The sequence below is a fragment of the Petromyzon marinus genome, chromosome 55 (assembly GCF_048934315.1).
Source record: "Petromyzon marinus isolate PM22_M1 ecotype Great Lakes invasive population chromosome 55, UKy_Petmar_22M1.pri1.0, whole genome shotgun sequence".
NCBI classification, from domain to species: domain Eukaryota; kingdom Metazoa; phylum Chordata; class Hyperoartia; order Petromyzontiformes; family Petromyzontidae; genus Petromyzon; species Petromyzon marinus.
Window position 1 is genome coordinate 11,893,190 of NC_133721.1, and position 22,770 is coordinate 11,915,959.

Here is a 22,770-nt window from a genome sequence, read left to right on the forward strand (position 1 = left end):
ACACACGTGCCTCATTTCCATTGCCCATTCTCATCCCTCCCCCCGCCCCTCCACTCCTTCCCGGCCCCTCCCCCGCCCCTTTCGTGATCCCAAGTACCCCCTCTAGAGTGACCCACCCCCCCAAGTACCCCCCCTAGAGTAACCCACCCCCCCCCCCAAGTACCCCCCTAGAGTAACCCACCCCCCCCAAGTACCCCCCTAGAGTGACCCACCCCCCCAAGTACCCCCCCTAGAGTGACCGCCAAGTACCCCTCTATCGTGACCCCCCCCCCCCAGAGCACCCCTCTATCGCTGCCATCAGTCATTCCTCAATACCTCGTAGCACCGACCCTGCCAGCCGCATCATCCCTTTCCATGCCACCGGTTTGTTAAGCCATTGCCAAGCGCCTCGAGCAGAGGAGCAGTATAAATATTAAAATAGGATACCTTCTGACATGCCCACACACACCGTGGGGGCAAGTGCTGCTCGCGAGCAGCGAGCGCCAGGCCGCCTTTGTCTTCCCCAGCGACGGTGTTTTTACAGCGCACCGCACCGGGTACTCATTTGAAGCCGAGTCGACCTACGGGAGGCCCAGGGCCGGTTCAGATCATCGCCGCCGGTGTTGGTGGCCGCGAGCGGGAATCAAACTCGGGTCGGCGGGTTCGTAGAGCAGGGCGCTAACCGCTACACCACCGCGCTCCCCCACACGCTCACGCACACACACGCTCACTCGCGCTCACACACGCTCACACACGCTCACTCGCGCTCACACACTCGCGCGCACGCACGCGCACGCACGACAGGGCAAGGTGGCCAGCCCCCCACACCCGGCCGTCTTTGTCCCCCACTATCCCGGTAAACATGCAATATCGGCCCAACGTTGCCCTAAAATCGCCCCAATGTCGCCCCAACGTCGTCGCCCGTCAAGAGAGCAGCGAGTAGCTGGTGTTCAATCGGTTGTGCATCTGGACGAGTTGGCGCTCTCCGCTGTAGACGAACCAGGAGGGGAACTGAGCCGACTCGAACCTCATGGTCCCGTCGGGGAACTCCTTGCGATAGAAGATGAGGTGGAAGAGGCCGCTGCTCTTGGTGATGTTCCTGAACTCGTCCCTGCTGTGAGTCTAGGACGAGGGAGGGGGGTGGGGCATAAAGAAGGCAGCGAGTGATCATAATGAGGGAGTTTAACGAGTCGCTCTGCGGGCTCTGGGTGTCTGTGCGAGTCTACCGGCCTTGTTGCGAGTCTGCTGGTCCCTATGTGAGTTTATAAATCTCAGTGCGAGTCTATGGGTCTCTCTGCGAGTCTGTGGGTCTCTATATGAGTATATAAATCTCAGTGCGAGTCTATGGGTCTCTCTGCAAGTCTGTGGGTCTCTATGTGAGTATATAAATCTCAGTGCGAGTCTATGGGTCTCTCTGCGAGTCTATGGGTCTCTCTGCGAGTCTGTGGGTCCCTATGTGAGTTTATAAATCTCAGTGCGAGTCTATGGGTCTCTCTGCGAGTCTGTGGGTCTCTATGTGAGTATATAAATCTCAGTGCGAGTCTATGGGTCTCTCTGCAAGTCTGTGGGTCTCTATGTGAGTTTATAAATCTCAGTGCGAGTCTATGGGTCTCTCTGCAAGTCTGTGGGTCTCTATGCGAGTATATAAATCTCAGTGCGAGTCTATGAGTCTCTCTGCAAGTCTGCTGGTCCCTATGTGAGTTTATAAATCTCAGTGTGGGTCTATGGGTCTCTCTGCAAGTCTGTGGGTCTCTATGTGAGTATATAAATCTCAGTGTGAGTCTAGGGTCTCTCTGCGAGTCTGTGGGTCTCTATGTGAGTATATAAATCTCAGTGTGGGTCTATGGGGCTCTCTGCGAGTCTGTGGGTCTCTATGTGAGTTTATAAATCTCAGTGTGAGTCTACGGGTCTCTCTGCAAGTCTGTGGCTCTCTATGTGAGTATATAAGTCTCAGTGCGAGTCTATGGGTCTCTCTGCAAGTCTGTGGGTCTCTATGTGAGTTTATAAATCTCAGTGTGAGTCTAGGGTCTCTCTGCGAGTCTGTGGGTCTCTATGTGAGTATATAAATCTCAGTGCGAGTCTATGGGGCTCTCTGCGAGTCTGTGGGTCTCTATGTGAGTATATAAATCTCAGTGCGAGTCTATGGGTCTCTCTGCGAGTCTGTGGGTCTCTATGTGAGTATATAAATCTCAGTGCGAGTCTACGGGTCTCTATGCAAGTCTGTGGGTCTCTATGTGAGTATATAAGTCTCAGTGCGAGTCTATGGGTCTCTCTGCAAGTCTGTGGGTCTCTATGTGAGTTTATAAATCTCAGTGTGAGTCTAGGGTCTCTCTGCGAGTCTGTGGGTCTCTATGTGAGTATATAAATCTCAGTGCGAGTCTATGGGTCTCTCTGCGAGTCTGTGGGTCTCTATGTGAGTATATAAATCTCAGTGCGAGTCTATGGGTCTCTCTGCGAGTCAGTGGGTCTCTATGTGAGTATATAAATCTCAGTGCGAGTCTACGGGTCTCTCTGCGAGTCTGTGGGTCTCTATGTGAGTATATAAATCTCAGTGCGAGTCTACGGGTCTCTCTGTAGTCTGTGGGTCTCTATGTGAGTATATAAATCTCAGTGTGGGTCTACGGGCCTCGCTGCGAGTCTGTGGGTCTCTATGTGAGTATATAAATCTCAGTGCGAGTCTATGGGTCTCTCTGCAGTCTGTGGGTCTCTATGTGAGTATATAAATCTCAGTGCGAGTCTATGGGTCTCTCTGCAGTCTGTGGGTCTCTATGTGAGTATATAAATCTCAGTGCGAGTCTATGGGTCTCTCTGCAGTCTGTGGGTCTCTATGTGAGTATATAAATCTCAGTGTGGGTCTACGGGGTCTCTCTGCGAGTCTGTGGGTCTCTATGTGAGTATATAAATCTCAGTGCGAGTCTATGGGTCTCTCTGCGAGTCTGTGGGTCTCTGTGAGTATATAAATCTCAGTGCGAGTCTATGGGTCTCTCTGCAGTCTGTGGGTCTCTATGTGAGTATATAAATCTCAGTGCGAGTCTACGGGTCTCTCTGCGAGTCTGTGGGTCTCTATGTGAGTATATAAATCTCAGTGCGAGTCTATGGGTCTCTCTGCGAGTCTGTGGGTCTCTATGTGAGCATATAAGTTTCAGTGCGAGACTACGGGTCTCTCTGTAGTCTGTGGGTCTCTATGCGAGTTTATAAGTCTCAGTGTGAGTCTACGGGCCTCGCTGCGAGTCTGTGGGTCTATATGTGAGTAGAGATGTCTCCGTGCGAGTCACTGGTGACCAGGCCGAGTTTACTGGGTGAGTGGTAGCGCAAATGATGAGTGAGTGAGTGATGAAAGTGACTGAGTGAGCGTGCGGGTGATGAGAGTGAGTGAGTGAGCATGCAGGTAATGAGAGTGAGTGAGTGAGCGTGCGGGTGATGAGAGTGAGTGAGTGAGAGTACGGGTGATGAGAGTGAGTGAGCGAGTGAGAGTGCGGGTGATGAGAGTGAGCGAGTGTGTGGGTGATGAGAGTGAGTGAGCGTGCGGGTGATGAGAGTGAGCGAGCGTGCGGGTGATGAGAGTGAGCGTGCGGGTGATGAGAGTGAGCGAGCGTGCGGGTGATGAGAGTGAGCGTGCGGGTGATGAGAGTGAGTGAGTGAGCGTGCGGGTGATGAGAGTGAGCGTGCGGGTGATGAGAGTGAGCGTGCGGGTGATGAGAGTGAGTGATTGAGCGTGCGGGTGATGAGAGTGAGCGAGCGTGCGGGTGATGAGAGAGAGTGAGTGAGCGTGCGGGTGATGAGAGAGAGTGAGCGAGTGTGCGGGTGATGAGAGTGAGCGAGCGTGCGGGTGATGAGAGTGAGCGAGTGAGCGTGCGGGTGATGAGAGTAAGTGAGCGAGCGTGCGGGTGATGAGAGTGAGTGAGCGTGCGGGTGATGAGAGTGAGCGAGCGAGTGAGTGTGCAGGTGATGAGAGTGAGTGAGTGTGCGGGTGATGAGAGTGAGCGAGCGTGCGGGTGATGAGAGTGAGCGAGCGTGCGGGTGATGAGAGTGAGCGAGCGTGCGGGTGATGAGAGTGAGTGAGTGTGCGGGTGATGAGAGAGAGTGAGTGTGCGGGTGATGAGAGTGAGTGAGTGTGCGGGTGATGAGAGTGAGTGAGTGTGCAGGTGATGAGAGAGAGTGAGTGTGCGGGTGATGAGAGTGAGCGAGCGTGCGGGTGATGAGAGTGAGCGAGCGTGCGGGTGATGAGAGTGAGTGAGCGTGCGGGTGATGAGAGTGAGCGAGCGAGTGAGTGTGCAGGTGATGAGAGTGAGTGAGTGTGCGGGTGATGAGAGTCAGCGAGAGTGCGGGTGATGAGAGTGAGTGAGTGAGCGTGCGGGTGATGAGAGTCAGCGAGAGTGCGGGTGATGAGAGTGAGTGAGTGAGCGTGCGGGTGATGAGCGTGAGTGAGTGAGCGTGCGGGTGATGAGAGTGAGAGGGTGAGTGAGCGTGCAGGTGATGAGAGTGAGTGAGCGTGCGGGTGATGAGAGAGAGTGAGTGTACGGGTGATGAGAGTGAGAGAGTGAGTGAGCGTGCAGGTGATGAGAGAGCGAGTGAGCGTGCGGGTGATGAGAGTGAGCGAGTGAGTGAGAGTGTGGGTGATGAGAGTGAGCGAGTGAGTGTGCGGGTGATGAGAGTGAGTGAGCGAGAGTGCGGGTGATGAGAGTGAGTGAGTGAGCGTGCGGGTGATGAGAGTGAGTGAGTGAGAGTGTGGGTGATGAGAGTGAGTGAGCGAGAGTGTGGGTGATGAGAGTGAGTGAGTGAGCGTGCGGGTGATGAGAACGGGCGAGTGTGAACCCATCGAGAGGCTCGAGGCGTGGCTCTCTTGGCACCGGTGAAAGAGATCCTCGCCGAGTGAGCGAGCGGGCGGCTGGCTCACTCACCTCCACGATGAGCTTCACGAGATTGGTGGTGCCCTCCTGGCACGCCAGGTAGCAGTTGGAGTTGTAAAAGCCCAGCACCACCGGCTCTCCGGCGTCCACTGGAACCGTCGACTTGAAGCGGAAGATCGTCATGCAGACTGGGGTGGAGAGGCGGGAGGGGCGGCAAGGGACAGATCAGACGATTGTCATCATCATCGTCGTCGTCGTCGTCACCATAGTCATCATTCACGTCATAGTCACCATAGTCATCATAATCGTCGTCATAGTGGTCAGTCATCATCGTCGTCATAGTCGCCATAGTCATCATAGTCATCATCATCATCGTCATCATCGTCGTCGTCATAGTCACCATAGTCCTTATCGTCATCATCGTCATGATCATTATGAGAGCAGGGCACCGAGAAGCTAAATAATTGCCTGAGCTCTGCCATCCTGTACTGGGATGCTCAGGCCAACTCAAATTCCAGATCGTGTATACCCCACGCGGTTTGGGAAGGGGCGGGGGGGTGGGCAGCTGGCACGGAGGCGGGAAGATTGTGCATCGCGACGTTTCAGGCAATGGGCCCTGCTTCAGAGCACGTGACCGTAGCGCGTGCGTGCCGGTGGTGGCGGTGCCAACACCCGCCACAGCATTAACCAGCGTAGGGCGGGGGGGTGATGGTGGCAGGAGCGGCAAGGTGGCACGGGTGTCATGGCGGCAAGGGGGTCACGGAGGCGAGGGGGGGGGGGGGGTCACGGGGGTCACGGAGGTTGGAAGGGGTCAAGGTGGTTACGATGGCGTGGTGGTCACGGTGATGCAGGGGTCACGGTGATGTAGGGGTCACGGTGGTGCGGGGGTCACGGGGGTCACGGTGGTGCGGGGTCACGGGGGTCACGGTGGTGCGGGGGGTCACGGGGGTCACAGTGGTGTGGGGGTCACGGTGGTGCAAGGGGTCACGGGGGTCACGGTGGTGCAAGGGGTCACGGTGGTGCAAGGGGTCACGGGGGTCACGGTGGTGCGGGGGTCACGGGGGTCACGGTGGTCACGGTGGTGCAAGGGTCACGGGGGTCACGGGGGTCACGGTGGTGCGGGGGTCACGTACAGGCGTCGGGTACGGGGTTGCGGCAGGGCGCCACGCGCACGCTGCCGTCCGCTGCACGTGTCACCACGCTGTCACGCTCGTCCAGCAGCCGCACGCGCGGCTCCTCGCGCAGCAGCCGCAGCACCAGGCTGCTCAGGTTCCCATTGCGGCCTATGGGGTTGGGTGGGCGGGGGGGGGAGTTAGGGAAAAGGAGGTCGCGGTTGGGAGCGTACGTACGTACGTGTGTGTGTGTGTGTGTGCGTGTGTGTGTGTGTGCGTGCACGTGCACGTGTGTGTGTGTATTGGTGGGGGAGCGGCGGTATCGCTGGTCGCGCTCTGCACTACGAACCCGGCGACCCAGGTTCGATTCCCGCTCACGGCCACCAACACCGGACACGATTATCTGAACCGGTCCTGGGCCTCCCCTGGGTCGACTATATCCTCAACATGGGTATCAGGTGCTCTGTGTAGACATCGCCACTGGGGAGACAAAGGCGGCCGGGGGTGGTGCTGGCCACCCACCCCCTCGTGTGCCGTTCCGGCCTTCACAGGTGCTGCTCGCTTACAGCACTTGCCCCAACAGTCTGTACAGGCTATACGGTGGGGGGGGGGGACATCTTTCTTTGTTGTTGTTGTTGTTTATGTGTGTCCGTGTGTACGGGTGTGTGCGCGTGTGTATATTTGTGTGTACGCGTGTGTATATTTGTGTGTACGCGTGTGTATATTTGTGTGTACGCGTGTGTGCGCGTGTGTATATTTGTGTGTACGCGTGTGTGCGCGTGTGTATATTTGTGTGTACGCGTGTGTATATTTGTGTGTACGCGTGTGTATATTTGTGTGTACGCGTGTGTGCGCGTGTGTATATTTGTGTGTACGCGTGTGTATATTTGTGTGTACGCGCGTGTGTATATTTGTGTGTACGCGTGTGTATATTTGTGTGTACGCGTGTGTGCGCGTGTGTATATTTGTGTGTACGCGTGTGTATATTTGTGTGTACGCGTGCGTATATTTGTGTGTGCGCGTGTCACTGTGTCTGTGCGCATGGCGATCAAGGCTCGCGTGACAATTCCCGCTACCCACTCACCCTCTCTTCTACATGAATACACAGATCTCCGCATTGCTATTCACCCCCACTCGCCTATCTCCGCACACCTCCACACACCTCTAAGCATCTCCACTCATCCCTCCTCCCCCCCCCCCCCCGCACCCCGCCACGTACTGGAGGCGAAGCTGAGCGCGGTAGAGCGCGCCTGCACGTGCTCCGTGCTGCAGTCGAACCTCCCGCAGGATCCGCACACCTCCTCAGGGCCGCGCATCTTCATCACCATGAAGTCTGGCCGCCGGAAGATGAGCGCCAGGCTGCCCTCGCCGTGCCGCGCCAGCGCCTCCTCCAGCGCCTCCTCCCAGCCACGCTCGCTGTCGCCTTCGTCCAAGCCCTCGACCGTGGCGTGGCCCGGCTCCACGCACTTGCCGTTGCTGGGCTGCGGGAGGGAGGGAGGGACGGGACGGGACGGGAGGAGGAGGAGGAGGAGGGAGATGGAGCCGTGGAAAAATCGGTTGCGGGTCGGAAACGGTTCCGGACTGGTGGCAGTTCCGCGGGGTTGTCCGCTCCTTGTGGAGAGAGAGAGAGAGAAAGGACGACTCAAAGAGAGAGAGAGAAAGGACGACTCAAAGAGAGAGAGAGAGAGAGAGTAAGGACGACTCAAAGAGAGAGAGAGAGAGAGAGAGTAAGGACGACTCAAAGAGAGAGAGAGAGAGAGTAAGGACGACTCAAAGAGAGAGAGAGAGAGTAAGGACGACTCAAAGAGAGAGAGAGAGTAAGGACGACTCAAAGAGAGAGAGAGAGAGAGAGTGAGGACGACTCAAAGAGAGAGAGAGAGAGAGTGAGGACGACTCAAAGAGAGAGAGAGAGAGAGTGAGGACGACTCAAAGAGAGAGAGAGAGAGAGTGAGGACGACTCAAAGAGAGAGAGAGAGTGAGGACGACTCAAAGAGAGAGTAAGGACGACTCAAAGAGAGAGAGAGTAAGGACGACTCAAAGTGAGAGTAAGGACGACTCAAAGAGAGAGAGAGAGTAAGGACGACTCAAAGAGAGAGAGAGAAAGGACGACTCAAAGAGAGAGAGAAAGGACGACTCAAATAGAGAGAGAGAGAAAGGACGACTCAAAGAGAGAGAGAGAGTAAGGACGACTCAAAGAGAGAGAGAGAGAGAGTAAGGACGACTCAAAGAGAGAGAGAGAGTAAGGACGACTCAAAGAGAGAGAGAGAGTAAGGACGACTCAAAGAGAGAGAGAGAGAGTGAGGACGACTCAAAGAGAGAGAGAGAGAGAGTGAGGACGACTCAAAGAGAGAGAGAGAGAGAGTGAGGACGACTCAAAGAGAGAGAGAGAGAGAGTGAGGACGACTCAAAGAGAGAGAGAGAGAGAGTGAGGACGACTCAAAGAGAGAGAGAGAGAGAGTGAGGACGACTCAAAGAGAGAGAGAGAGAGAGTGAGGACGACTCAAAGAGAGAGAGAGAGAGAGTGAGGACGACTCAAAGAGAGAGAGAGTAAGGACGACTCAAAGAGAGAGAGAGTAAGGACGACTCAAAGTGAGAGTAAGGACGACTCAAAGAGAGAGAGAGAAAGGACGACTCAAATAGAGAGAGAGAGAGAGTAAGGACGACTCAAAGAGAGAGAGTAAGGACGACTCAAAGAGAGAGAGAGTGAGGACGACTCAAAGAGAGAGAGAGAGAGAGTAAGGACGACTCAAAGAGAGAGAGTAAGGACGACTCAAAGAGAGAGAGAGTGAGGACGACTCAAAGAGAGAGAGAGAGAGAGTGAGGACGACTCAAAGAGAGAGAGAGAGAGAGTGAGGACGACTCAAAGAGAGAGAGAGAGAGAGTGAGGACGACTCAAAGAGAGAGAGAGTGAGGACGACTCAAAGAGAGAGTAAGGACGACTCAAAGAGAGAGAGAGTAAGGACGACTCAAAGTGAGAGTAAGGACGACTCAAAGAGAGAGAGAGAGTAAGGACGACTCAAAGAGAGAGAGAGAAAGGACGACTCAAAGAGAGAGAGAGAAAGGACGACTCAAATAGAGAGAGAGAGAAAGGACGACTCAAAGAGAGAGAGAGAGAGCATGGACGACTCAAAGAGAGAGAGAGAGAGAGCAAGGACGACTCAAAGAGAAAGAGAGAGAGAGTAAGGACGACTCAAAGAGAAAGAGAGAGAGAGTAAGGACGACTCAAAGAGAGAGAGAGAGAGAGTAAGGACGACTCAAAGAGAGAGAGAGAGTAAGGACGACTCAAAGAGAGAGAGAGAGTAAGGACGACTCAAAGAGAGAGAGAGAGAGTAAGGACGACTCAAAGAGAGAGAGAGAGAGTAAGGACGACTCAAAGAGAGAGAGAGAGAGTAAGGACGACTCAAAGAGAGAGAGAGAGAGTAAGGACGACTCAAAGAGAGAGAGAGAGAGTAAGGACGACTCAAAGAGAGAGAGAGAGAGTAAGGACGACTCAAAGAGAGAGAGAGAGAGTAAGGACGACTCAAAGAGAGAGAGAGAGAGTAAGGACGACTCAAAGAGAGAGAGAGAGTAAGGACGACCCAAAGAGAGAGAGAGAGTAAGGACGACTCAAAGAGAGAGAGAGAGAGAAAGGACGACTCAAAGAGAGAGAGAGAGTAAGGACGACTCAAAGAGAGAGAGAGAGTAAGGACGACTCAAAGAGAGAGAGAGAGTAAGGACGACTCAAAGAGAGAGAGAGAGAGTAAGGACGACTCAAAGAGAGAGAGAGAGAGAGTGAGGACGACTCAAAGAGAGAGAGAGAGAGAGTAAGGACGACTCAAAGAGAGAGAGAGAGAGAGTAAGGACGACTCAAAGAGAGAGAGAGAGAGTAAGGACGACTCAAAGAGAGAGAGAGAGAGTAAGGACGACTCAAAGAGAGAGAGAGAGAGAGTAAGGACGACTCAAAGAGAGAGAGAGTAAGGACGACTCAAAGAGAGAGAGAGAGTAAGGACGACTCAAAGAGAGAGAGAGAGTAAGGACGACTCAAAGAGAGAGAGAGAGAGAGTGAGGACGACTCAAAGAGAGAGAGAGAGGACGACTCAAAGAAAGAGAAAGGACGACTCAAAGAGAGAGAGAGTGAGGACGACTCAAAGAGAGAGAGTAAGGACGACTCAAAGAGAGAGAGTAAGGACGACTCAAAGAGAGAGTAAGGATGACTCAAAGAGAGAAAGGACGACTCAAAGAGAGAGAGAAAGGACGACTCAAAGAGAGAGAGAAAGGACGACTCAAAGAGAGAGAGTAAGGACGACTCAAAGAGAGAGAGTAAGGACGACTCAGAGAGAGAGAGTGAGGACGACTCAAAGAGAGAGAGAGAGTAAGGACGACTCAAAGAGAGAGTGAGGACGACTCAAAGAGAGAGAGTAAGGACGACTCAAAGAGAGAGAGAGAGGACGACTCAAAGAGAGAGAGAGAGGACGACTCAAAGAGAGAGAGAGAGGACGACTCAAAGAGAGAGAGAGTGCAAGGACGACTCAAAGAAAGAGAAAGGACGACTCAAAGAGAGAGAGGACGACTCAAAGAGAGGAGGGATGACTAAATTATTAAACTAAACTTTTGTTTTGACCTTAGCTAAGGCCCACTGAGCGACCTGGCCACAAATGATAGCCCAAATAAGTGTCCTATCGAATGACGTGAAAATGTATAGCAATTAAGAGATCCATTCTAAATGTGGAGGAAAAAAAACGGGAGCACCCGGGAGAAGAAATCCACACGCCCACGGGGAGAGAGAGAGAGACACGCAAACTCCAAATATACAGCAGCAGCAGCAGCAGGCGCCAGGGTCGGGATTGAACCCACGACCTCCTGTATACCAGGCGAGGTCGTTAACATCCTCACCACCGTAACTCGGAGAGAGAACAACTCAGGGAGGCGCTACGAGAATGAACCGCAGACGCGCGGTATTAACAATTACCCAAGCTCTGGAGTCTTCCACATACGAGGACATTGTCAGCCACACGACACGGGAACTTTATGCAAATTACATTCCTCCCCCCACCACCCCGACCCCTCCCTCTCACCCAGTGACATCTTCAGCTCACCCCACGACCTCACCCAGCCGGTCACCCCTTACGACGGACCTCTGCCCCTCACCAAGCGAGCTCATCTTGGATACCTGCCCCCCACCAAACACCAAACACCACACTCACCCACCCGGTGAGCCCCCCACCCACCCCCCCCCCCCCCCCGCTCACCCCGCCAGCTCACCTGGGCGTCATCCCCAATCGCGGCGTCCTTCTCCTCCCGGCGCTCCGTGAGGCCGAGCTGCAGGGGGAGGCACTTGGTCTCCCAGCCGCTGCAGTGCATCACTGCCCCGCGACTCAGGTCGACGGCCGGGAAGGGGACCACGGGCGGACCCCCTCCTTGGGAGACCGGGGGTCTACGGGGGCTTCGGGGTCTGGGGCTGCGCGGGCTCTGGTCGCTCTCCTCGCGATGGATGTCCTGAAAATCGGAGAGGAGAGTGAGAGAGAGAGAGAGCAATGAGAAGGGCGATGAGAGATGGGGAGGGAGGTGAGAGGGAGGACGAGAGGAAAGGGTGAGAGAGGAAAGAGAGAGAGAAGGGATATGAGCGAGAGAAGAGAGAGTAAAACAGAGGGGGAGGGAGGGATAGGGAGTAAATATACGAGAGAGAGAGAGAGGGGGGGAGAGATAGCGGAGGAGAAGATGGAGAGAGAGAGAGGGTTGTGAGATTGGGCAGGAAAGAGAGAGCAGGTGAGAGAGTGAAGGGGGAGAGAGGGCAGAGAGTAGACAGAGGAGACGGGGGAGAGCGAGCGAGAGAGAGAGGGACAGCGTGAGCAAGTCGAAGGCAGGGAGTGAGGAGAGTTTGCGAGAGAGCGGAGAGGTGATGGCAGTGTTTGGTGAGAGAGAGCGGAGAGGTGATGGCAGTGTTTGGTGAGAGAGAGAGGGCGGAGAAAGCGAGAAGGGAGTGGAGAAAGGTGGGATATGACAGCCTACGCACTCTCTCGGCGAACTCTTAAAGCTGCTACGGGGGGAGGGGTGATGGGTCAGGAGTGGGGGGTGGAGGGACAAGGAAATTCCACCCCTACCCCACCCGGGAGCCCAGTATCGAGATGGAGATGGTACTGGTGGTGGTGATGATAGTGCTGCTGATGGTAATGATGATGGTGCTGATGATGGTAATAATGATGGTGCCAATGATGATGGCGATGATGGCAATGATGATGGCGATGGCAATGATGATGACGGCGATGATGACGGCAATGATGATGATGATGGTGATCGTGGTGGTGGCGATGCTGATAACGCGACGGGAACTCTCATAACAATGACGCCATGCGGTGACGCTGCTGCTGCTGCAGCAGCAGCAGCATTGACAGCTGTGCACAAGCACAGCCAACCACGTCAACGTTGTGCGCGGCTTTCAAATTATAAATATACATGCTAGCCAACGTTTCGTACAATGGCCCTTTTTCAGCGCATCACACGGAAGGGGACATTGACTCCTGCACAACTGCGAATGTGCTGAACATCTGTGAAAAAGAGCTTCATAGCTTATCGGATTCCTCCACTATAAATGTATATTCGGATATTGCCTTTTAAGGCCATACGCACAGACAACACGCTGCTGTTGTTAGATCCCCCTCACCCGCCCCTCCACCGGAAGTCTCTATTCAAGCACCAACCAATTCACATGCTGATGAGGACGCTGGCGGGATTTTCCCGAAACCACGTCCCTCCACGCCCCCTCCACCTCCCTCCCCGTCGTGCCGAGCCAGAAGCTCTCTTCAGGCCAGGAAAGCAAAGGAGAGGTGCCGGGACCAGGAGCATTGACGCTGGGGGAGCACGATAGCTCGCAAGAGCACTGCCTGTTTGCTGCTGCTGCTGCTGTCGCCTCGCTGCCCAAAGCGCCACCCCCCTCCGTCCCGGGCCCGCATGCTAACCCACGGGGTTCCTTGTGTCACATTCCTCCCGAGCGCACGTGTTTACCAGAACCCCGAGCAACACCGCCCCTGCTATGCGTTTCCCCAGTCACACCCCCTCCCCACTGCCACAAGCCGACCATCGCCACACATTCACCCAAATATTTATTCGCCCACCCATCTATTTATTAATTCATCCATCCACCAACTCATCTACCGCCCACCCCACCCACCCATTCACCCATTCATCCATCCACCCATTCACCCACTCATCCATCCACCCACCCACCAATTCATCCATCCACCCACCCATTCATCCATCCACCCATTGACCCACCCACCCATTCATCCATCCATATTCATCCACCAACCCACCCACCCATTCATCCACCCACCCACCCATCCACCCATCCACCCACCACCCACCCACCCATCCACTCTACCATCCACTGGGGATGCCACCTGCCGCCTAGGTCTCCCCCCCCACGCTCCTCCCCACCACTCCCCCCCACTCCCCCTCGCTCGCCCCCTCCCCCCCACGTCCTTACCATGGTGAGTATGGTGCTGGAGCGCACGGCGAGTCCCAGCTCGGAGGGGGTCACGTGCTGCAGGGGGACCCCGTTCACCTCCAGGATGAGGTCTCCCTTCCTGTGTTAGGGGAACACACAGCAGCAGGAGCATCAGCAGCGTGATCATCAGCAGCAACGCATGATCAGCAGCACATTATCAGTCGCGTCATGATCATCAGCATCATCAGCAGCATCATCAGCAGCATCATCATCACCATCATGTGGTGTCGTCCTTCCCCCGCACTACCGATGAGCACGGTGGGCTACGTACGGAGCAGAAGTAGCCCCAGGCAGGCAGCACCGCGACCCCCCTCACTCTGTGGCCCCCTGCCCCCCCTCTCACCTGAGCCCCCCTCTACCCTAAAGCCCAAACCCCCCACCTCCACTCCTCTTACCTTATGAGGCCGCGGGGGTGGTTGAGGAAGGCCACCTCTGTTACGGTGTACGAGTGAACTCCGCCCGACCTCTGAACTTTGACTTCCACCACCACCGTGGCGGGGAAGCCCTGGAGGGAGGGAGGGAGGGAGGGGGAGGAGTCAACGAGAGAGGTCGGGAGGTCAGGAGGTCAGCCACGGCCAGCGACGCTACGCGGCGTTGCGAGGACAATCGCGTCGTCCGTTTCGCGATTATTATGAGATTACAAAGATGGGCAATTCCTCGCACGTTCCTACAGCTGGCTTTGCGAGGGGGCGCCAATGTCGTGGCCTCACGTGACCGTGCCCGGCTGCTGGACGGAGGGTCTGGACGACGCAAATTTGGCTGCGAAGAAGCACGGTGATGAGACGCACGCTGGGAGTTCCACCGAGAGAGCGAGAGGGGGGGGGGGAGCACGCGGACGAGAGGACACACACGCGGGGTAGAGGAGGCATCGTGCAGACCGTGAAGCGGAGTGAGTGGTGGGGCTTGGGCAGGAGGCGTCACGGCCAGAGGGGGGACGGCGGTGGCCGATGGTCGAGACTCAGCACGGAGCGGCAGCCGAGGGAGACGGAGGGCGTGGAGTGGGGGAGGCCTTCATCCAGCAGTGGAGCGACCACGGCTCATGATGGGAGGAGCTCAGCTCGTGGTGCGTGTGGCACAACACTCCAGGAGGGTGCTGCCAAGTTTGAGCGGCAGGGGGCGGTGCTGCCCCTGCCGCTGTCGCGGTGGACGATCTCAAAGAGTGCGGGAGGGAGCGGTGGCGCCGTGGTTAGCGCACTGCGCCACCGATCAGCCGTCTCGAACCCCAGTGCCGATTCCCCGCAAACACCGGTGACGATTTGCCTCCCCCTAGGTCGACTCAGCCTCAAAGCGAGTACTTGTTGCGGTGTTTAAATCGAGAGCGCCACTGGGGAGACAAAGGCGGCCGGGGGTGGTGCTGGTCACCCACCCCTTCGTGTGCTGTGCCGGCCTTGATTTGACGCAACTCGCGAACATTCAAATCACACTCCACACTCTCTCTCATCTCTCTGCTGAACAGGGAGAGTAACAACACGTGAGTAGTTGACGGGGCAAGTCAGGTGAGTGGTTGACAGACAAGTCAGGTGAGTAGTTGACAGGGCAAGTCAGGTGAGTAGTTGACGGGGCAAGTCAGGTGAGTAGTTGACGGGGCAAGTCAGGTGAGTATTTGACAGGGCAAGTCAGGTGAGTAGTTGACAGGGCAAGTCAGGTGAGTAGTTGACGGGGCAAGTCAGGTGAGTAGTTGACGGGGCAAGTCAGGTGAGTAGTTGACGGGGCAAGTCAGGTGAGTATTTGACGGGGCAAGTCAGGTGAGTAGTTGACAGGGCAAGTCAGGTGAGTAGTTGACAGGGCAAGTCAGGTGAGTAGTTGACAGGGCAAGTCAGGTGAGTAGTTGACAGGGCAAGTCAGGTGAGTAGTTGATGGGGCAAGTCAGGTGAGTAGTTGACGGGGCAAGTCAGGTGAGTATTTGACGGGGCAAGTCAGGTGAGTAGTTGACAGGGCAAGTCAGGTGAGTAGTTGACAGGACAAGTTAGGTGAGTAGTTGACGGGGCAAGTCAGGTGAGTAGTTGACGGGGCAAGTCAGGTGAGTGGTTCACAGGCAAGTCAGGTGAGTAGTTGACAGGACAAGTCAGGTGAGTAGTTCACAGGCAAGTCAGGTGAGTAGTTGACAGGGCAAGTCAGGTGAGTAGTTGACGGGGCAAGTCAGGTGAGTAGTTCACGGGGCAAGGCAGGTGAGTGGTTGACGGGGCAAGTCAGGTGAGTGGTTCACAGGCAAGTCAGGTGAGTAGTTGACGGGGCAAGTCAGGTGAGTAGTTCACGGGGCAAGGCAGGTGAGTGGTTGACGGGGCAAGTCAGGTGAGTAGTTGACAGGCAAGGCAGGTGAGTGGTTCACAGGCAAGGCAGGTGAGTAGTTGACGGGGCAAGTCAGGTGAGTAGTTCACAGGCAAGGCAGGTGAGTGGTTCACAGGCAAGTCAGGTGAGTAGTTGACAAGGCAAGTCAGGTGATTAGTTCACAGGCAAGGCAGGTGAGTGGTTCACAGGCAAGGCAGGTGAGTAGTTGACGGGGCAAGTCAGGTGAGTGGCTGACGGGGCAAGTCAGGCGAGTGGCTGACGGGGCAAGTCAGGTGAGTGGTTCACAGGCAAGTCAGGTGAGTGGTTGACAGGCAAGGCAGGTAGGTACACCTGGTGTTCACACAGACAGGATGTGAGTGGTTGACAGGCAAGGCAGGTATGTACACCTGGTGTTCACACAGGCAAGGCAGGTAGGTACACCTGGTGTTCACACAGGCAAGGCAGGTAGGTACACCTGGTGTTCACACAGGCAGGATGTGGTATCGTAGCTGGCACGCAGTGCTGACGGGGATTGCGTGGCAAGACACCCTGGTCGTTATCCATCTCCACGGCGACAAGCGAGCGACTACCATGGCGACAGTTGCCATAACAACCGCTCTGCCTGTGCCCTTCGTCATACTTGCTGCTCTACCTCTCTCTCACATCCACGATGCCTTTGACAGGAGGATGTGGTCGGGGTATGCCTCCATCCAGCAGTGGATGACGACGACGTTGACGATGGATACGCTGAACAGAGTTGCGTGATGGTCCTCTACAAGCCCCGAGCAACGGATCCTGTGGGCCTAACCCCGTTACGGCAAAGCCAGCGCACCCCCGTTGGCCTTTGCAGACTTCTCAGAGGATTCAGCCAATAGCGGTGGTATTTACAGTGCCTGGTTTAAACTCGTGCGGGTTCTGTGGCATTATGTTAAAAAGGGGCCCTATATTTTAAAAAAAGATAGATTAAAACACATACATGTTTTACTTTCACAGTAAAGTTATTGTATTTTTTCATTTGCTATACAGCCAGATAATACGACAAATCGCTAACCTTAAACACCCGGTCGGTCATTAAAGTTTAAGGCGGTATAGTACTATAGTAATAGAGCAAGTACAGAATCACTGAGCAGGATTTGATAGCTTGAAAGCATCTTCTTGGTTTTTTCGGTAAAGTCACGTAGAATGGACATAAAATAATAAAAATAAAACATAATAAAATAAAATTCTCACGACGTTTCGGCCACAACACAAGTAGCCTTCCTGGCCGAAACGTCGTGAGAATCTTATTTTATTTTATGTTTTATTTGTATTATTTTATTTCCATTCTACGTGGTGACTTTACCGAAAGAACCAGGAAGACGAATCCCTGCAGTCACGAAAAGCTTTAAATCGAAGCTTGAAAGCGCTTAGCGCGGGGGCCACTTGAACGTGCGGGGACCGTAGCACGCGTAGCTACTTGTGCTACGCTTGCAGTGACCGACTCGGAGACACTAAGAGCAGGAGGCACTCTGTTTATTAACACGGCCTGACAGTTAACACTTGGCGACTACGGTTCCCAGCCAGCACAGCCGGTAGACCTCCTGACTGGCGACGCCGAGATGGCGAAGACGGAGACGACGGCGACGACTCCAGCAGCAGCAGGAGCACGACGGGGGACCCCGCTCCAAACGACAGCCCCGAGGTCCCCTCCCGGGGGCCTCCTCTTATACCGCCAGCGTGGCCTGGCTCCGCCCCTGGCCACGCCCCCCTTCTGGAACCTACTCGATGTGCCCCTTCCGTGACCCTTCCAGGAACTAGATCCCTCTCTGGTCTGTCACCGGGGCTGCTGCAAGCTGCAGGTCCCCTTCCCTGCCAGCAGCCAGCGCTACGCTGCTACGTGACCGATTCTATGTCACTACACCGAGGACGATGCAGCACTGGGTGGCAGCCAACGAGAGGCACTTCCAATACCACGTGGCAAAACGGGGGAGCGGTGGCGCAGCGGTTAGCCCCCTGCGCTCGACGAACACGGCGGACCCGGAGTTCGATTCCCGTTTCACTGCCACCAGCGCCCAGTGACGATCGTCTGGAACCGGTCCCTGTCTCTCACCTGGAACGGCCTCAAACGACGGGGCCTGGTGCGGCGTGCAGTAAAACATCGCCGCTGGGGAGACAAAGGCGGCCGGGCGTGGTTGCTGGCCACCCACACACCCCCTCCCCCCCCACCCCCCTCGTGTGCCGTGCCGGCCTTCGTTAGGCTCTCGCTGACGGCACTTGCCCCAACAGTCTGTGAAGGCTCTACGGGGGATCTTTGTCTTTGGTCTACAGGGAGCAGTGGTGTAGCGGCTAGCGCGCTGCCTAACCGGTGGGTGGCCAGCACCAACGCCCGGCCGCCTTTGTCTCCCCTAGCGGAGGCCGAGTCGACCTGGGGGGGGGGGTGGGGCCCTGACATATGTTTGTAGACTCCGCACATTCTTCGAACAGCCACTCACGGGGACTTCCGTCTCGACTTTTAGAATTGTTTTGAAGGTGGGTACGCAGGTAGCTACGCAGGTGGGTAAGAGTGAGGGTACGAAGGTGGGATACGTGAGTGGGTACGTGGGTTGGTACGTGAGTAGGTACGTGAGTAGGTACGTGAGTAGGTACGTGAGTGGGTACGTGAGTGGGTACGTGGGTTGGTACGTGAGTGGGTACGTGAGTAGGTACGCGAGTAGGTACGCGGGTAGGTACGTGAGTGGGTACGTGGGTTGGTACGTGAGTAGGTACGTGAGTAGGTACGCGAGTAGGTACGCGGGTAGGTACGTGAGTGGGTACGTGGGTTTGTACGTGAGTGGGTACGTGAGTAGGTACGCGAGTAGGTACGCGGGTTGTTACGCGGGTAGGTACGCGAGTAGGTACGCGAGTAGGTACGCGGGTAGGTACGTGAGTAGGTACGTGGGTTGGTACGTGAGTAGATCTGCAGGTTAGCGTCTTACTTCTGGAGCTGGTGGGAGCGATGCCATTGCTGCTCCTTCTGCTGCTGCTCGTCCTGTAGCCACTGCTGTAGCTGTTGCTGTAGCTGCTGTTGATGTTGTTGTAGCTGCTGTTGATGTTGTTGTTGATGCTGCAGCTGTTGCTGTTGTTGTAGCTGGTGTTGTTGGTGCTGTAGCTGCTACTGTTGTAGCTGTAGCTGCTGTTGTTGTTGTTGCTGGAGCTGCTGCTGTAGCTGCTGCTGTAGCCGCTGCTGTTGTTGCTGCTGTAGCTGCTGCTGTTGTTGTTGCTGCTGCTGCTGTAGCTGCTGCTGTAGCTGCTGCTGTAGCTGCTGTTGTAGCTGTAGCTGCTGCTGTAGCTGCTGCTGTAGCTGTAGCTGCTGCTGTTGATGTTGATGTAGCCGCTGGCGCTGCCGAGGTGTGAAGTGAACGGCAGGCGTCGTGACGCGGGGTTTTTATGCGCGGCGCAAGGGGCGGACCAGGAAGGGCGTGGGGAGCATCGAGATGCTAGTAACTCCTCCACCTCCTCCTCACCACCTCATCATCCTCACCACCTCATCATCATTACCACCTCCTCCTAACCACCTCATCATCCTCACCACCTCATCATCATCACCACCTCCTCCTGCTCATCACCTCATCATCATCACCACCTCCTCCTGCTCACCACCTCATCATCACCACCTCCTCCTAACCACCTCCTCCTGCTCACCACCTCATCCTCACCACCTCCTCACCACCTCCTCCTCACCTCCACACCACCTCATCCTCACCTCCTCACCTCGTCCTCCTCCCAACCACCTCCTCCTCATCACCTCATACTCCTCACCTCCTCCTCACCACCTCATCCTCTTCCGCTGCATCGATCGTTTGGTTGCTGTGACGCGCACGGAGGGACGAGGAGGACGAGGAGGAGGTGGACGAGGAGGAGGTGGATGAGGAGGTGGACGAGGAGCTGGACGAGGAGGTGGACGAGGAGTTGTACGAGGAGGAGGTGGACGATGAGCTGGACGAGGAGGAGGTGGATGAGGAGGAGGTGGACGAGGAGGAGCTGGACGAGGTGGATGAGGAGAAGTCTAACAGCGTCCGTTGGGTCACTCTCGGCCAACAATCAGTGGCGATTTTGCCCACAGCAGTGGCAGCCTGCAGCCGCTAGAGGCGCTACACACACACACCCTGCACGCATGTTGAACTTCTTTTGCACCGTACCTAAGCCAACCGTGCTCATCGGAGCTTTGCATGTGTATGTATGTTGAACTTCTTTCGCACCGTACGTAAGCCAACCGTGCTGCAAGAGGAGCGGACGGGGGGGGAGTGCTGATGCCTGGTGTGATGTGGAGACGTCAGCACTGGAGAGACAAAGGCGGCCGGACGTGGTGTTGGCTACCTAACCCCCCTCGTGTGCCGTGCCGGCTTTCATCGGTGCTGGCTCACAGCACTTGCCCCGAAAGCATGTTGAGGCTACGCGGGGGATCTCAATATGTGTCTTTGTGCGTGTGTGTGTGTATGACGTAACTGGGGAAATCCCAACCAACTCGTCCCAACCAATCACAGAACTCCGTCTCGGGTGAGTCCGGCACGGGTGACGTCACGCCACGGCTGACGTCACACCACGCAGAGGAGACCCTCCGCTCTGTCCATCCGCTCTGTCCTGGGGCTAAACCACCGCTCTCTCACCTCGACAGCCGGGTTAGCGGTTGCCGTGGTGGCGTCGGTGGTGGTGGTGGCGTCGGTGATGGTGACGGTGGTGGTGGTGGTGGTGACGGTGGTGATGGTGACGATGGTGGTGGTGACGGTGGTGGTGGTGGTGACGGTGGTGGTGGTGACGGTGGTGGTGGTGACGATGACGGTGGTGGTACAGATATAATGGGAGGCTGATCGATGCCCGGGTGCGGTCAAGGGATGGCTCCCTATTGCTCAACCACGTTATGTATGGCGATGATTTGGTAATAGCTGCCCATTCAGAGGAGGAGTTGGAGGAGCTGCTGCTGAACCTGGAATTTGCCACTAAGAGTTGGGGCCTTACCATCAACCCCACCAAAACTAAGCACCTGCCTGGGTATTTTGTACCATTGGACACTCCACCCCCACAACTCCCAATCGGTGATGGGGCAGTTGTGGAGAGAGTGGAGAGTTTCCCCATACCTGGGCAGTGTGCTCATGACCGGCTCCAGTTTAACAGCAGAGGTCTCCGAATCAGTCGAGCGGCAATATATTTTCATCGGTTGCGTAACGCTGTGTGGAAGCTACCTAGTCTGTCGCTCCGCACTAAGCTTCAGGTCTTCTCGGCCACGGTCATTCCCTCCCTTCTCTACGCTTGCGAAACGTGGACCCCCCTAATGGAACATCTTCGCCGGTTAGAAACGTTTAGGCTAGCCTGCCTACGATCCATCCTGGGTTTAACCAGGCTGGATTGTGTGAGGAGCTCACAAATCCTTGAAAGATCTGAACAAAGTCCCATCGGTGAGCTCCTCTGGCAGGCAAGGCTGCGTTGACTGGGCCATGTAGCCCGCATGCCCAGCCACCGCATGCCTAAACATCTTTTGTTCGGCCGGATCAAGGGGGATAAACGTGCTCGGCACGGGCTAGAGAAGAGATGGAGTGGTACAGGAGGATGTGGAGCTGAGTGGATTTGCCGATGACTGGTACCAGCGGTGTCAAGATCGGCCTCTGTGGAGGAGGCTCGTGAGGGACGCTACTGGGCAGTTGGAGGCAGTCGCCCTCCAACAACAACGGAGGGCGGAGGAGCGACGCTCACAACAACGAGCGGAGCGCCGGGTGGCGAAAGCAACGCAAGTCGGCACAGCAGGGGGCACAGGTGGTGCATCAGCCAGTCGTCTCAGTCGACCTGTGGCATCTGGGTCTGCCCCGTGACCTGTCAGCAGCGAGCCTTCGAAATTTCACGTGGCCTCAACGTGCACATCGCCTGGCACAAGCTTCGTGGTGACGTCACCAACACTTAGTGGCGAATGGCGGTTGTTGTTGGTGGTGACGATCATGGTGGTGGTGGTGACTGTGGTGACGGTGCTGGTGGTGATGGTGGTGGTGATGACAGTGGTGGCAGTAGCGGTTTTAGTGGGGAGCGGTGGTGCAGCGGTTAGCGCGCTGTGCTACAATCGCGGCTACCAGAGTTCGATTCCTGTTCACGGCCACCAACACCAGTGATGATTATCTGAACCGGTCCTGGGCCTCCCCTAGCTCGACTCAGCCTCAAACGAGTACCTGGTGCGGTGTGTAAACATCGCCACTGGGGAGACAAAGGCGGCCGGGCGTGGTGCTGGCCACCCACCCCCTCGTGCTCCGTGTCGGCTCTTATAGCCGCTACTCGCTGGGGAATTTTTGTTGGTGGTGGTGGTAGCTGCTACGCTGCACGTGGCTGCCCGGAGTCTGGAGTCAGCAGCATCAGCCAGCGTTGGTGGATCACATACGGATGGGCTGTGAAACTCCCTTCCCGTGGGTTGGACGTCGAAGCGACGTACTCCCAGCCACGCACTCAATTCACCCACCCGCTCATCCGCTCGCCCATCGACCCACTCACCCTTCCTCTTCCCTCGCTCAAAGACAAAGAGCCCCTGTATAGCCTACGCAGACTTTGGGGGGCAAGTGCTGCAAGCGAATAGCGGCTATAAGAGCCGGCACGGCACACGAGGGGGTGGGTAGCCAGCACCACGCTCCGTCCGCCTTTGTCTCCATCTCGGCGAAGTTAACTGCACACTGCACCAGGTACTCTCTTGAGGCTGAGTCGACATAGGGGAGGTCTCAAGGACCGGTTCAGACAGTCGTCACCGGTGTTGGTGGCCGTGAGCGGGAATCAAACTCCGGTTCGCCGGGGCTCAAAGCGCAGGACGCTAACCGCTGCACCACCGCTCCCCACGAAAACGACACACGGGTGGGAAACATTGCGTGCACACACTCTGTCAGCCTTGTCCAGACCACCAGTCAAACGGAACTGAACGTTTGGCCGTCTTTGTCCTTGACAACCACACCGACATTCGAAAGTTGTTGTTGTTTTGCATCATTGCCCCAAACATGGGGCATGCATGTATGACGTAGCGACTTCAGACACGCAATGTAGAGGTCTTCGCATTTATTTATCGTCGGCATACAGTGACGACTTTAATGACACGGTC

General features: G+C 55.9%; 1 protein-coding gene across 1 annotated transcript; it reads right to left on the reverse strand.

Moving 5' to 3' along the window:
• Window positions 1-284: 284 nt before the first annotated feature.
• On the reverse strand, window positions 285-19,200 carry LOC116954430 (uncharacterized). The gene is made up of 8 exons (XM_032974938.2): window positions 18,647-19,200; window positions 13,820-13,929; window positions 13,404-13,503; window positions 11,183-11,416; window positions 7,161-7,422; window positions 5,963-6,112; window positions 4,881-5,017; window positions 285-1,101 (listed from the first exon to the last, which is right to left on the reverse strand). Exons 1-8 carry the CDS (start codon window positions 18,671-18,673, stop codon window positions 904-906), a joined length of 1,218 nt encoding a protein of 405 aa, XP_032830829.1. The 5' UTR covers window positions 18,674-19,200; the 3' UTR covers window positions 285-903.
• Between the last annotated feature and the right edge of the window lie 3,570 nt (window positions 19,201-22,770).